The sequence below is a fragment of the Pan paniscus genome, chromosome 18 (genome assembly GCF_029289425.2).
Source record: "Pan paniscus chromosome 18, NHGRI_mPanPan1-v2.0_pri, whole genome shotgun sequence".
Classification (NCBI taxonomy): Eukaryota; Metazoa; Chordata; class Mammalia; order Primates; family Hominidae; genus Pan; species Pan paniscus.
The window spans coordinates 22,364,973-22,380,808 of record NC_073267.2 but is presented as its reverse complement, the minus strand read 5'-3'; the positions used below and the strand labels follow the sequence as shown (position 1 = coordinate 22,380,808).

Here is a 15,836-nt window from a genome sequence, read left to right as displayed (position 1 = left end):
TATTATGCCACCCTAAAATGGTAACAGAGAGCTTTATGTTTAATAGTTATAAAGTGACAGTAGCAGATTACAAAACAGTATTTAAACTTTCCTCCCAGTTTTTAAAAAAATTGTGTGTGGTGTTTGTAGAAACATGTCTGTAAAGTTACTCACCTAAATATTAGCAGTGGCACTATTATGAGTGACTTTTGCCTTTTCTCTGAATCCTTCTGAAATTGTATCTTTGCGGTAAGCTTAAGCTTTTACACTTGGGGGTCAACAAGGCTTCATTCATTTTTTTAAAGACACTTCCTGTGCATTATCAGGGTAACTTCTGCAGTAGCCAGAAGACTAGATGTTACTTAAAAGGTTTTAGGGTAGGTGCAATGGCTCACGCCTGTAATCCCAGCACTTTGGGAGCCCGAGGCACGTGGATCACCTAGGTCAGGAGTTCGAGACCACCCTGACCAACACGGTGAAACCCAATCTTTACTCAAAATACAAAAATTAGCCAGGTGTGGTGGCGTGCACCTGTAATCCCAGCTACTCAGGAGGCTGAGGCAGGAGAATTGCTTGAACCCAGGAAGCAGAGGTTGCAGTGAGCCGAGATTGCACCAGTGCACTCCAGCCTGGGTGACAGAGTGAAACTGAATCTAAAAAAAAAAAAAAAAAAAAATGTAGTGGTGTGAACAAGACTTGTTTTTTTCTCCATAAAGCCCATGATTCTCTTTCGCTGTACATTGCAGTTGTAAATAATTTGCCCAAAAGATCCTAATTTCCCCCATAGTTATAGGGAAAACACCAATTCACTCACCTGGAGCTGATTTCAGCAAACTCTGATTTCATGCCTGGCCCACAGGGCAGCTGGCAGAATACCCGGCGCAAGCTGTCAGGAATCAGAGGCCACTTCCTTCCCCAATCCTTCCCTTTCAGCTGGGAGAAGGGGCAAGATTCAGGTGCCCCCAATGGGGAGAGGGTGTGGATGCGGCTGGCTTCCTGCTATAAAAACACAGAGCAGCCTACCCTCTACCTGGTTGATCTGGTAGTGCCTTCTGCTATGGCGTGCAGGCAGAGAGGAGGCTCTTGGAGTCCCTCAGGCTGGTTCAATGCAGGCTGGAGGTGAGTAATTCTGGAAGTGGAGGGAGGGGTATGGTAGCTTTGTTTGTTAAAGTCCATTCTTCCTTGACTATCTCCCTGTCTCTTTCCAGCACCTACAGGTCGATTTCTCTCTTCTTCGCCCTTGTGACTTCAGTGAACTCCATAGATGTTTCTCAGTTGGTAAATCCTGCCTTTCCAGGTATGTCTCTTGGGTGACAGAAGTCTTCTTAGCAGAGAAAACAGGTTGCAGCTGGAAGGCCTAGCTGGCCAAGAAACACAGGCCTGGCTCAGACAACCTCCATTCACCCCGTTTATTACCTTGGTCAGGTTACTGGATCTTTCTTCTGCTAACCTGTAGACTCACTATACCTGCTAAATGAAAACTCAAACACTTGCACTGCCTTCCAATCCCTCACTGCCTCAAGCTTTATGGTATCCACAGAACAGCAAACCACCACACTAAGCCCTCATCTTTAGGAGCAGCAATCTTCAAACACAAACTCATGCTTAAGGAAAACATCGACATAACAGGCAAAACTGGAGCTGCTCACTTGACGTTCACCTGAGCCAGAGGCTGCAGAGTAGCAGATGATGGGCAAAACTTGATCTTTAAAAAAAAAAATGCAGCCAGGCGCCGGGGCTCACGCCTGTAATCCCAGAACTTTGGGAAGCCAAGGCAGGCGGATCACCTGAGCTCAGGAGTTTGAGACTAGCCTGGCCAGTGTGGTGAAACCCCATCTCTACCAAAAATACAAAAACTAGCTGGATGTGGTGGTGGGCACATGTAATCCCAGCTACCTGGGAGGCTGAGGCAGGAGAATTGCTTGAACCTGGGAGGCGGAGGTTGAGGTGAGTTGAGATCGTGCCACTGCACTCCAGCCTGGGTGACAGAGAGACTCCGTCTCAAAATAAATAAATAAAGTTCTGGGACTTACCCAGGACTTTGTTTAACATCAATTTGCAAAACCTGTTGACAAAGCTTTTGTCAGTTTTTCGGGCCTGCCTCCATCTGCTCCACTGTCAAGGTGTTGACCTGGCTCCTACAGACCTGCTTGTCAACCCTAACCTGGGCTTCTTACTGGAACACTTCAAAAGCCCTGGGTACCTGATATTTTCCTTACAGTTCTTGGCATATTGTATTGTTGTTGTCTTGGCCACTTGTTTGTGAGCTCTCCCAGGGTAGGGGACGATTCTTGCCTCCCTCATCTGGAATCCCTCCCATCTGAGAGGAGTCTATACACTTTTGTAGGAGTTGCATCACTCATGACTCAAAGCCCCCAAATGCTTCCTTTGCTCCTTAGGCACTGTCACTTGCGATGAAAGGGAAATAACAGTGGAGTTCCCAAGCAGTCCTGGCACCAAGAAATGGCATGCATCTGTGGTGGGTAGGTAACGTGTGTTATCTCCTCATAGTCCTGATTAGCAGACAGCCTTTGGCTTAGGTCAATCCTGTTTGGGGAGCAGAGTACCCAAACTCCTGCAGCAACGGCATCCAACTCCCATGATGCCATGGGGATACCTGATTTGCATGAAGCCACCCAGCATGGAAGACCTGTCTGTCTTCGAAAGTGTGTCTTATGCCAGCATCTCTGGGAAGCCTCTGGCTGCAAGTCATACCATCTCAAAGCTCAAGTTCTATCACTGAGTTGGGGCGGAAGTGAAGGGACTGAAGTGCCTTAGAAATGGACTGGTGGTCTTGACTCTGTAGCTTTGGATTGTCACTGAAATGTACTCAGCCATCCTGTCTAACCTGCTCTGGCCTTGGCAGATCCTCTTGGTCTCGACATGCCGAACTGCACTTACATCCTGGACCCAGAAAAGCTCACCCTGAGGGCTACCTATGATAACTGTACCAGGAGAGTGGTAAGTCATTGCTTTGAGCAGTTCTTGGGGAAGTACGTAGTAACCTAAGAGTTACTGGCAGTAAACTTGGCTAAGAACTTTCTCTTTGGAGTAAAGCAGTGGCTCTCAACCCAGGGGGTGGTGTCTCATGTGTGGCTCTTCTTTTCTATTATAATCTGTCTAGGCCAGGTGTGATGGCTCATGCCTATAATCTCTGCACTTTAGGAGGCTGAGACGGGTGGATCACCTGAGGTCAGAAGTTTGAGACCAGCCTGGCCAACATGGTGAAACCCCATCCCTACTAAAAATACAAAACACTAGCTGGGTGTGGTAGCACACACCTGTAATCCCAGCTACTTGTGAGGCTGAGGCAGGAGAATCGCTTAAACCCAGGGGACAGAGGTTTGCAGTGAGCTGAGATTGCTCCATTGCCCTCCAGCCTGGGCAACAAGAGCAAAACTGTCTGGAGGAGGGTGGGGGGAATCTGTCCAGGGGACATTTGACAACATCTAGAAACATCTTTGGTTATCACAACTGAAGGTAGAAGAGCTACTACTGGCATCTAATGGATACAAGCCAAAGATGCTGGCAGACAACCAACATTACCCAAGTCTCCTCCCCATAACACAGAATTACCAGGACTGAGATGTCAGTGTTGAGGATGAGAAACCCTGGCATTCAAGTACTTGAGCCCTTGAACCCTGGCTCTACCACTAATCAGGTGTAATTTCCAGTAAGTGAGCCCTTTCAAGCCTGTTTGCCCATTAGAAGATGAGAGTAATGGTGCCTGCTCCATGGGGGTAATGAAGACTAATGATGTTCTACAGATTAAGACCTGGTGCAGAACCTGGATACAACAAATGATGAAACACGAGCTATTTTGATCTGTGAACCCCAACATGAGATGGAAGACTATTTTGGTGCTAGCAAATAGAAATCTGACCTATAGAAACAGGTGTTAAAAGGCAAACAGCAGCTAAGCAGTAAGGGTTTTTCTATTGCCAAGCAACAGTATTGCCCAATCAGGAATATTAGGAGCAATAAAAGCAACCTGTCTAAGCAGAAGCTAGCAAGTTGTAATTTGGAAAGTTTGGATTTGACTAGTTGGACATAGGCCTGGGGTGAGTTCTGGGAATCTGCATATCTAACAGTCTATACCATCTGATTACGATGCAGGTGGTCAGCAGTCTAAGCTTTGTACAGATACAGTCTTAGACCCTACTCTGTAAACAGGCTTGAACTGTAAGTCATCTAGTCCCCTAAAGCCCTCTGTGATCAATCAATGAAGTAATCATAGGTCCTTCATGAAAAACCTGATAATTTCCTTCTAAAACAGACCTTCTCAACATTAGAGGTCTTAGAGTCGCATTCCCTTAGACTAAGGGTCTGCAAACCATAACCTGTGGATGGCCAAACGCAGTCCATGGTCTCTTTCTGAGGCAGGCTTGCTCTGTAGCCCAGGCTGGAAAGTAGTGGCTGCAATCATGGCTCACTGCAGCCTAGAACTGCTGGGCTCAAGGGATTCTCCTGTCTCAGCCTCCCAACTAGTTGGGGCTACAGGCATGCAACACTATGCCTGTCTAATCTTTGTCTTGTCAAAATGGGGATTTCACCATGTTGTCCAGGCTGGCCTCAAACTTCTGGCCTCAAGGGATCCTCCCACCTCAGCCTTCCAAAGCACTGGGATTATAGGCATGAACCACTGTGCCTAGTTCATGGGTTTTTTTTTGTGTTTTTGTTTGTTTTTGTTTTTGTTTGGTTTTCAAACTAAGAATGGGTTTTATCTTCTTAATCTTCTTGAGACAGGGTCTTGCTGTTGTCCAGGCTGGCATGCAGTGGCATAATCTCGGCTCACTGCAACCTCTACCTCCCGGGCTCAAGCAATCCCCTACCCTATGTCTCAGTACCACCTCAGCCTGCCCAGTAGCTGAGACCACAGGCATATACCACCACACCCAGCTAACTTTTGTGGTGTGCGTGTGTGTGTGTGTGTGTGTGTGTGTGTTTAATATATATATAGAGATGGAGTCTCTCACCATGTTGCACAGGCTGGTCTTGAACTCCTGAGCTCAAGCAGTCAGTCTGCCTCAGCCTCCAAAGTGCTGGAGTTACAGGCAATGAGCCACCATGCCCAGCTGGCTTTTATCTTTTTAAAGTTCTTTTAAGGAAACATGCTATGGATTTCATGTGGCTCACATGAGTCTAAAACAGTTGCTAATGCATAATGGAAAAAGGTTGGCTGACCCCTACTTTTAGACTGAGTTTCCTAAGGTCAGGGGTAATAGCAAGGGTAGCTCTACCCAGCACAATGGCAGCTACTTAGGTGCTTAACAAGTATTCAGATAACCTGGGTAGAAGCCCCATACCAACCCCATTCAGCCAGGACCATGGTACTGAGACATAGGGTACACATAAGAGAAATAGAAACTGAACTCCATTTCCTGATGCTAAAACTGGCCTATCAGCATGAGTCTTCACTAACAGATTACAATGGGCTAGCTAGTCTCCTGGTACGGGAATGAGGTACCTTCCAGCACTTGTGGTATTAGTAACTTTAAGGGTTTTCCCACTCAGATGGGTCAGATGGTATTCTAGAATCCCATGGGGGTACAGTACTTACTCTGTTCCCACTGTGCTATCTGTACACAGCATGGTGGACACCAGATGACCATCAGAGTCATGAACGACAGTGCTGCCTTAAGACACGGAGCTGTCATGTATCAGTTCTTCTGTCCAGCTATGCAAGTAGAAGAGACCCAGGGGCTTTCAGCATCTACAATCTGCCAGAAGGATTTCATGTCTGTGAGTGAAATGGGCTGACTGCTCGGGGTATATGGCTACTGCAGGGGCAATATGATGATGATCTAACCAGGGCGGGGCTTAGAAATCAGACCATGATTTAATTCTGTACTTGCTAATTTTCTGTGTGATGAGGTTTAACTTTACCCTGAGGCTTTGTTTCCAAGTCCAAAGTGATGGGACAATAATGCTTACCTCAGGGTGGCTCTAAGAATTTACTAAGGGTATATACATGGTACTTGGCACATCATGCATGGCAATAGGGTTTTATTGGTAGTTGCACTCACACTAATCATCTGACAAATGGAATACATGCCATGTTCCAGGCCCTACCCTAGATGCTAAGATACAATAAGTGAACAAAACGACCCAGTCACATCTTCATGGGTTTAGAGTCTAACATGGCTAATGTCAACAATGGACAACTAAAAATAACACTGACATAAAAGCAACTCAATAACAATGATAGAACTGCATGGCTTTTACATAGTACCTGATTTCTATGGACATTGGTGAAAGGGCAAACGTTTAAGAACATTGTCCTGGTCAGGCATGGTGGCTCATGCCTGTAATCCCAGCAATTTGGGAGGCTGAGGTGGGTGGATCACCTGAGGTCAGGAGTTTGAGACCAGCCTGACCAACATGGTGAAAACCCATCTCTACTAAATACAAAAAACTAGCCGGGTATGGTAGTACATTCCTGTAATCCCAGCTACTTGGGAGGCTGGGGCAGGAGAATCGCTTGAACCCAGGAGATGGAGGTTGCAGTGAGCCGAGATTCCACCATTGCACTCCAGCCTGGGCGAAGAGCGAAACTCTATCTTGGGGGAGAAATGTGTCCCAACTTACAACTGGAAAGGAGCTTAGATCTTCCAGCTGCCTCTTGGGATCAGAAGTTCAAAGAAGTATAATGACATCTAAGGGCACAGTCAGGGTTCATGTGCTTCTTCCACTGCATCCCACAAGCAGGCCTTTTGGTATGACAACCACACAGCAATTTCTGGCATGAATTGGGAAACATCTACCTCCATATCAAAGTCTTACATCACAATTCTTTTCTTCCAGTTTTCCTTGCCACGGGTCTTCTCTGGCTTGGCTGACGACAGTAAGGTATGAAGCAAATTTTAAAAATCAGACCTTAATAACCTTTAATTCTATGTTAAAGGTGATATTACCTTTAACCTGATAAATTGTTAGACTACCAGAGACTTGGTTAAGGGAGCACCAGCCCTCTAAACAAAGCTTTTTGACTTCAGGGGACCAAAGTTCAGATGGGATGGAGCATTGAGGTTGGTGATGGTGCAAGAGCCAAAACTCTGACCCTGCCAGAGGCCATGAAGGAAGGCTTCAGCCTCTTGATTGACAACCACAGGATGACCTTCCACGTGCCATTCAATGCCACTGGAGTGACTCACTATGTGGTAGGTGTGGAAGTCTGGCTTTGTACCACCAAAGCACAGGCCAGTATTCCTAAATTGAAGCATGATCTCAACCATGTCTTCACATTAACTTATAATACAACCCATTTTAATGCCTATTAAGTGCCAAACACTTCGCTGGGTATTCACACCTGTAATCCCAGCACTTTGGAAGGCTGAAGCGGGCAGATCGCTTGAGGTCAGGAGTTCAAGACCAGCCCGGCCAACCCTGTCTGTTTAGTGAAACCCTGTCTCTACTAAAAACACAAAAACTTAACTGGGTGAGATGGTACACGCCTATAATCCCAACTACTCAGGAGACTGAGGTGGGAGAATCGCTTGAACCCAGGAGGTAGAAGTTGCAGTGAGCCGAGATTGTACCACTGCACTCCAGCCTGGGCAACAGAGCGAGACCATTTCTCAAAAATAGACATAATCCTTACCTCAATCTAGTCTCTTTCCCATAGTCTTAAATCTATAGTACAACACAGAACAAGCATATTCCTGAAAGCTTTATGGGTTAAGGGGTTCTGTTTGGGTTGTCATTGTCCTATATTATTTTATAGCAAGTATTGGTGCTTTCCAGGCCAATAGTCTGAACGCTGCACTAAATGAATTAATCTCCTAAAGTACTTAGGACAGGTCCTGAGATGTAAGTGCTCAAATGCCAACCACTTCAAGAACAGTCCTATCTCCCAGTAAGAACACAAATGGATTGAGGCTTGAAAACATTGTCTGGCTGCTGATACTTTAAAATAGTCATATGGGGTAAGGACAGATCTTATCTGCCTAGAAGTCATTGGCTACAGGTGATCTAGACAACATTCTTCCAGATGTTAGAACAAGGTTAAAACTAATATACCTCCAGATTAGACAAATTAGTCATTAGACAAATGCTTAAATCCTACTTGTGTCAAAGTAGTGCCCATTACTTGGATATATACTTGCCAAGATGATTCTTACTGGTTAGAGATTCAAGTAACCAATGTTTTTGAAGATCACTGTTATTTCTCCCCCTAGCAAGGTAATAGTCATCTCTACATGGTGTCTCTGAAGCTTACATTTGTATCTCCTGGACAGAAGGTGATCTTCTCTTCACAAGCTATTTGTGCACCAGGTAAGGTCCCAGATAGCTGCAACCTCAGTGTGGGAGACATTGTCCTAGAAGCTTAATCAAGGCTGGTAATGGGCATTCTGTTGTCACTCCTTCTAGATCCTGTGACCTGCAATGCCACACACATGACTCTCACCATACCAGAGTTTCCTGGGAAGCTTAAGTCTGTGAGCTTTGAAAACCGGAACATTGATGTGAGCCAGCTGCATGATAATGGAATTGATCTAGAAGCAACAAATGGCATGAAATTGCATTTCAGCAAAACTCTGCTCAAAACGAAAGTATGTTCAATTGTCAACCACTGAACTCCACCGGGTCCTGACTTGAAGTATACTCTTGTGGGTAGTCCTCATACGGCTGATAACTTGCCCGTGAGCTCTAATTGCCAACATAACAGATTCAAACTCCAAAAGGCCTCATTTGATCATCTTGTATAAGTGAAATATCAAGTAACTAAAGTTCATTCTCTAACACAAAACCTCTTTAATTTCTGTCATGAAAAATCGTCTAAGTCTTTCTAAGTCTTAAAACTGTCTAAGGCCCCAACTGAGTAGTAGCAACTACTTGTCAAATACCTAATGATGAATCTGTCCTGGTCAACGAACAGGACACCTTGATCTAAACAAAAGGGTCCCGTACTGTTGCTGTTGAGGTTAGTCTTCACTAGAACTGCCAGGGATACCAGAGAACAATCTTAGGTTGGGGGTACATGTTATGCAATACCATTTTATAACATCTGTAGAGTCCTTTTGACTCAGACCTGGCTTGGCAGAGGATTCCACTATTCTTTGGAATTTGATCTGCTAATTCAAGCTTTAGTGCCTCGTACAAAGAGTACCGTGCTGGGTACTCCAGGGCATGAGTTTAAAGCAATAAATCTGCCTGGGGATATATCCAGATCTGAGGAAGTGATAGGGTCTCTCTTGTTTTGGTTTAAAGGGAGCCCAGATAAGTCTGGAGTGTGTCCTGCAAGTATTTAGTGGACTTGCTTCCTGCCTCCCTGTGACAGTTCCGGGCCCCAACAGACTGTGGCTGCTAATTGACATTTTCTCATTTCAGTTATCTGAAAAATGCCTACTCCATCAGTTCTACTTAGCTTCACTCAAGCTGACCTTTCTCCTTCGGCCAGAGACAGTATCCATGGTGATCTATCCTGAGTGTCTCTGTGAGTCACCCGTTTCTATAGGTAAAGACCTTTTATTAAAATCATGTTCTACCTTTTTTCTCCCTTGGCTCTTGTACATGTGGGCAAATGTATAGAAGGTCAGATTCTGATCTATTGCTTATAGACTGAAGAAACTAACGACTAGTCAGATTAGAAACAGTGTAGCTGCTATGATGGGGTCCTAAGTATGATATTTTTAAGATCCCTACATAGGTAGGTTTTATGGTAACTGCTCCATGGTTAAGCAATGTAGATATTTTGGCTTAGGAGCCTGAACCTGACATCTAGGTAAGAATATTCAAACTTCTAATTAGAATTAAGTTTAAGTACCCCCCCACCCCAAAATTCCTGCAAATTCTTAAATACAGAGTGAATATCTCTTGTTTAACATTGCCTCCACCATGTGCTTCTGTTTAATGTGATCTGCACAGGTCAGATCAAATAGGAAAACCAGCTCCTGCCTCAGTTTCTCCCCAAACTACTCAGGATTTGTGAGTATACAAAGAAAGGATACAATAACATAGGCGCTGTACTTAAAGCCACATTAAGTTTAACCTTGAGTCAACTCCTGCCCTTCATCAGGATTCTCACTGGTCTTATACCATATAGCACTTCTTCCTACATCTACTGGTCCCTCCTTTGGATGAAAAGTCCTACTCTCACACAGAACAATCAACTAACTTCAGCTCCCTTTGTAATTCAAGCTGCTGATCAAGGTTCCCTCATAAAGACTTCAAAACAGATTCTGATGCCTCCTGCTAAATTAGAATTTCTCCCTCGTAGCATATCAGGTTGGGAGATGACAGTATCACAGGGCAGACAAACTTATTTTCTCTAAACTTTCACCGCTGTCTAGTTACAGGGGAGCTGTGCACCCAGGATGGGTTTATGGACGTCGAGGTCTACAGCTACCAAACACAACCAGCTCTTGACCTGGGTACTCTGAGGGTGGGAAACTCATCCTGCCAGCCTGTCTTTGAGGCTCAGTCTCAGGGGCTGGTACGGTTCCACATACCCCTGAATGGATGTGGAACGAGATATAAGGTTAGTACTGGCAGATGGCACGAGGTTAAGTCTCATCTTTGACATAACTGGCTGCTAACCCACTTTCTCTGACATTTAAGTTCGAAGATGATAAAGTCGTCTATGAAAACGAAATACATGCTCTCTGGATGGATTTTCCTCCAAGCAAAATATCTAGAGACAGTGAGTTCAGGTGAGATAAAATTGCTATTTGACTCTTAAGCTCTAGTTTAAACTCAAGCAATTTTTTAACCTGAAATTTTCTGTACCTACCTTCCCTCCAAACTCTTACAGAATGACAGTGAAGTGTTCTTATAGCAGGAATGACATGCTACTAAACATCAATGTTGAAAGCCTTACTCCTCCAGTGGCCTCAGTGAAGTTGGGTCCATTTACCTTGATCCTGCAAAGCTACCCAGGTAAGAGATTGCAGTCTGTGAAATTGCTTAAATGATCTCAAACTTCTCCCTAAAATGAACATCCTGATACTGCCAGACTAATGGAGCAGTGATGACCTATGAATCTGTGTTGCAGCCATTAACTACTTGAATACCATTCAATTTCAGATAATTCCTACCAACAACCTTATGGGGAAAACGAGTACCCTCTAGTGAGATTCCTCCGCCAACCAATTTACATGGAAGTGAGAGTCCTAAACAGGGATGACCCCAACATCAAGCTGGTCTTAGATGACTGCTGGGCGACGTCCACCATGGATCCAGACTCTTTCCCCCAGTGGAACGTTGTCGTGGATGGGTAGGTACTCCCTGTACTATCAGGTTACCCAGCTAATCCATCAAAACTTGCCAGTAATGGGAATAAACCCTCTTGGGCTTTAGAGCAGCATTCAGTCATTTGAGATCCTGATTTAGTCCTTGTTTTCTAATTGGGACTCTTCTGCCTTCTGTTTTTTGTTTTTTTTTGTTTTGAGATGGGGTCTCATTCTTTCACCCAGGTTGGGGTGCTGCGGCATGATCTTAGCTCACTGTAGCCCCTGCCTCCTGGGTTCAAGCAATTCTCCTACCTCAGCCTCCTGGGTAGCTGAGATTACAGGGGCACACCACCAAGCCCAGCTAATTTTTGCAATCTTAGTAGAGACAGGGTTTTGCCATGTTGGCCAGGCTGGTCTCAAACTCCTGACTTCAGGTGATCCACCTACCTTGGCCTCCCAAAGTACTGGGATTACAGGTGTGAACCACCACACTTGGCCACATGCTGCCTTCCAATCACCTCTTGAATCTTAAGGAATGAGTTCCAAAGCCCCAGAAAGTCTGACTCTACTATGGTGTTGATCATCTGGAAAGACTGGTCTCTAGCCTCTATTCATCTGAACACCTACCATATGCCAGGCACAGTGCTATGTATTCCACATCCACTAGTTGTACTAGTCTTCGTCTTTCATGAAGAAACCCCAGCTTGCTGCCGAAATAACCAGCCCAAAACAATACTTGAACAATGGAGCTTGTATTGGAATATCCATCTGACTCTAGAATCTGAGCACTGACGCTCTGAGGTTGCAGCCACACACTTGTACACATAGGTGTTCAACCTTACAGCTCTCCTGCCGTGTCCTGTCCTACAACTGGATCTCACTCATTCTTATGGAATAGTGTGTACTTGGCTAAAACTGCACCTTTGCTTTCTTGAAGCTGTGGTAGCTCAGTTACTAAGCCTTCTGTTTTGTTTTTGAGATGAGGTCTCACTCTTGTCCCCCAGGCTGGAGTGCAATGGCACAATCTCGGCTCACTGCAACCTCCACCTCCCAGATTCAAGCGATTCACCTGCCTTAGCCTCCCAAGTAGCTGGGACTACAGGTGCCTGCCACCATGCCCAGCTAATTTTTATATCTTTAGTAGAAACGGGGTTTCACCATGTTGGCCAGGCTGGTCTTAGACTCCTGACCTCAGGTGATCTGCCCACCTCAGCCTCCCACAGTGCTGGGATTACAGGTGTGAGCTACTGCACCTAGCCAAGAAACCAGTGTCTTCTGAAATGATATAATTTGTACTTCTCATGTAGTTGGCAAACAGGTACTGCTAAAATAGTTAAAATATAACTAGTCTATACAACTTATGATTTCATAGGTATTATAGGTCAGGTAAGAAATGCTGAGTAAAACAAAGGTGCTGGTAGAAGGTAAATATGGCAATAGTTTTGAAGACATTACGTATGACTAAATCTGGGCAGACATTGAATTTGACTCCAAGATGCATATGACTGACATCCCTCCCTGGTGCATACCTCCTAGCTGTGCATATGACCTGGACAACTACCAGACCACCTTCCATCCAGTCGGCTCCTCTGTGACCCATCCTGATCACTATCAGAGGTTTGACATGAAGGCTTTTGCCTTTGTATCAGAAGCCCACGTGCTCTCTAGCCTGGTAAGTGATTCAGAAGTCACCAGGGACAGGTTAAATGTTAGTGCATCGATTCCATGTAACTCTCTTCTGTCTCCAGGTCTACTTCCACTGCAGTGCCTTAATCTGTAATCGACTCTCCCCTGACTCCCCACTGTGTTCAGTGACCTGCCCTGTGTCCTCTAGGCACAGGCGAGGTAAAAACTTCAAATTCCTGTTTCTGTGAGTCTAACTCAAAGCAAGTATCAACTTTTTAGAATAGAAGATCTTAAGGACTGGTATAACTCATACTTTATTTACTGCCCAAAGCTCTTGTTGGCTCAGTCAAAACTTGGTCCAGTCTACCTTACTCATGTGACAGGTCTAAGATGAACAGTTTCTTGTCTAGTTCTATAGATGATGAGTTCTTTAAGAATCTATCCTTTTTTTTTTTTTTTTTTTGAGACAGAGTTTTGCTCTTGTTGCCCAGGCTGGAATAAGATGGTGTGATCTCGGCTCACTCCGCCTCCAGGGTTCAAGGGAAATGATTCTCCTGCCTGAGCCTCCCAAGTAGCTGGGATTATAGGAACCCCCCAACACACCCAGCTAACTTTTATATTTTTAGTAGAGACAGGGTTTCACCATGTTGGCCAGGCCAGGCTGGTCTCAATCTCCTGACCTCAGGTGATTCACCTACCTCGGCCTCCCAAAAGTGCTGGGATTATAGGCATGAGCCACCACGCCCGACCCCAAGAATCCATCCCACTTCTACAGTAAAGGGCATAACCTCGCCTGCAAAGGCAAGACAAACCACATGAACAAAATATTCCAGAGAGCTTCTACTTCTAAGCATTCCATTGACACACCTCTCGAACCACTATTCCAGAGGCCAAACACAAACTTGATCATCTGTCTCCAGCCACAGGGGCCACTGAAGCAGAGAAAATGACAGTCAGCCTCCCAGGACCCATTCTCCTGTTGTCAGATGACTCCTCATTCAGAGGTATGGACCTAAAGCCTGGAGTACTTCCTGGATTCAAGTTCTTAGCTTTTTATGCCAAGCGGTCAGTGCTTACATATACTATGTACCCGTGGTAAGTCTAAACAATAGAAGAATAAAAGACTAAGTCTCTTCCCAGAAGTAGGCTTCTATTAAGTCTCCTGTGTACCCTTCTAGAAATCACTTCAACACAAGTAGGATCATATCTTCTACCTACTGATCTAGAACTTGGTCTCTAATCTGTCTTATCTACATTATATCTGTACAAAGAACCCTTAGGATTCCACGTGGCTCTACCTTAGTCATGATCCTCATTCATGGATATCTATAGGTTTATTTCTAGTTTTGTTCTCAGTCCATACTAGAATCCTTTTTTTCTTTTTGAGATAAAGTTTTGTTCTTGTCGCCCAGGCTGGAGTACAATGGCGTGATCTTGGCTCACTGCAACCTCTGCCTCCCAGGTTCAAGTGATTCTCCTGCCTCAGCCTCCCGAGTATCAGGGATTACAGGCACCTGCCACTGTGCCCAGCTACTTTTATTATTTTTAGTAGAGATAGGGTTTTACCATGTTGGCCAGGCTGGTCTCAAACTCCTGACCTCAAGTGATCTACCTGCCTCAGCCTCCCAAAGTGCTGGGATTACAGGTGTGAGCCACCACACCCAGCCACAAAAAAAAAAAAAAAAAAAAAAAATCCTCTTGAATTTCTTGTATAGTAGTCAAAGATTTAAGATATGTTTCTAGCAAGATTAGGTCAGAGCATGTGCATCTTAACATGCTATGGCCAAACTTAAGTCTGTATTAGTTTGTTCCTGTTATCACATACCCTTACCTGAGATAGCCTTAATGAACAACCTGTGGGATCACACCCTCAGGGGACAGCTAACCACATCGACTAGCATGAAGATGTTGTACTAAACTCTCAGGTTCTTCCCAGGTGTCGGCTCATCTGATCTAAAAGCAAGTGGGAGCAGTGGGGAGAAGAGTAGGAGTGAAACAGGGGAGGAGGTTGGCTCACGAGGTAAGTTTATTCAATGTTGCAAACTTCTGAAATAAGCCTGTTGAAGGCTTAGTTTTACCCCCTTCTCTGGGGAGCCTTATGTAAGGCTTCCACTTACCCTTATTTAAAAATACTTAAGACTCAAATGTCTGCTTCCTTTGTAGGTGCTATGGACACCAAAGGGCACAAGACTGCTGGAGATGTTGGTTCCAAAGCTGTGGCTGCTGTGGCTGCCTTTGCAGGTGTGGTGGCAACTCTAGGCTTCATCTACTACCTGTACGAGAAAAGGACTGTGTCAAATCACTAAATGGGCTTCTAAATAAAGCAGTCAAAATAAGCCTCTTGCCTTCCACATTCTTATTAAGATTAGATGACAAGGGATCATTTCTTTTGTTCCTCATTGTGGAGGCAGTACCTAGCCACAATCCTCTGGGCAGGATTTGTATATAGATACAAATAGGGAAGTTCATGGTATAATTGTTTCCTGTCATTTGGCCCCTTCTGATCCTCTAACCCCAATACATGAGTCCTCTGACACTCCCAGTCAGCAGTAGGGCTTTAGCTATAGCCCAGCTCTGGGGGTACACTTGAGTCTACAAGCTCTTACATAGGATAAGCCAGCAAGCTACCCATGATCACTGGCATAAATCCCACCCCCCTTCTTTTAAGGGAAGGGAAACCAGATGTTCCTAAGAAAGTAATATAAGAACTTACTTCAAGGTAATTCCTAACTCAAGTTACACTCAAGCTTACAATTTTCCTGAGCTTAAAAGGATTTAGTTACCTTCCCACTTATAACTAAAGACAAGCAATCTTTCTTTGGTAGGGAAAGGAATACTAAAGTGCCAGAGTCCTAAGGCTCAGTTATAACATCGCAAGAATCAGACTCCACCATTCAACTGAGCCTAGAGTGAGTTTTCCATTACTTGCATTCGATCTTGACCTTCTCCTGAGGCCTTCTTCCTGAGGGTAGCCAGTCTTCTTATTCTAAGTAATTATGTCATCAACATGACTAGTGTCTGCTTTATACTGCAGCTCTTAGAGACCTTCAAGATATATGG

General features: G+C 44.8%; 1 protein-coding gene across 1 annotated transcript; it reads left to right on the top strand.

Moving 5' to 3' along the window:
• The first annotated feature begins 242 nt into the window (after positions 1-242).
• Positions 243-15,112, top strand: ZP2 (zona pellucida glycoprotein 2). Its single transcript, XM_034939551.4, has 19 exons — positions 243-1,098; positions 1,188-1,276; positions 2,379-2,462; positions 2,846-2,940; positions 5,569-5,721; positions 6,784-6,828; positions 6,975-7,139; positions 8,157-8,253; positions 8,350-8,531; positions 9,310-9,436; positions 10,272-10,459; positions 10,540-10,631; positions 10,733-10,857; positions 11,005-11,194; positions 12,687-12,822; positions 12,899-12,995; positions 13,697-13,780; positions 14,713-14,796; positions 14,940-15,112. The coding sequence occupies exons 1-19, from the start codon at positions 824-826 to the stop codon at positions 15,080-15,082; spliced, it is 2,451 nt and encodes an 816-aa protein (XP_034795442.1). The 5' UTR covers positions 243-823; the 3' UTR covers positions 15,083-15,112.
• Positions 15,113-15,836: the final 724 nt, after the last annotated feature.

Bases quoted from the DNA above. Each gene is read 5' to 3' on its own strand.
- ZP2 (XM_034939551.4), top strand. From the start codon at position 824: ATGCCTGGCCCACAGGGCAGCTGGCAGAATACCCGGCGCAAGCTGTCA. The intron at 10,858-11,004 runs GTAAGAGATTGC...ATTCAATTTCAG, and splicing joins GATCCTGCAAAGCTACCCAG to ATAATTCCTACCAACAACCT. The intron at 12,823-12,898 runs GTAAGTGATTCA...TTCTGTCTCCAG, and splicing joins CCCACGTGCTCTCTAGCCTG to GTCTACTTCCACTGCAGTGC.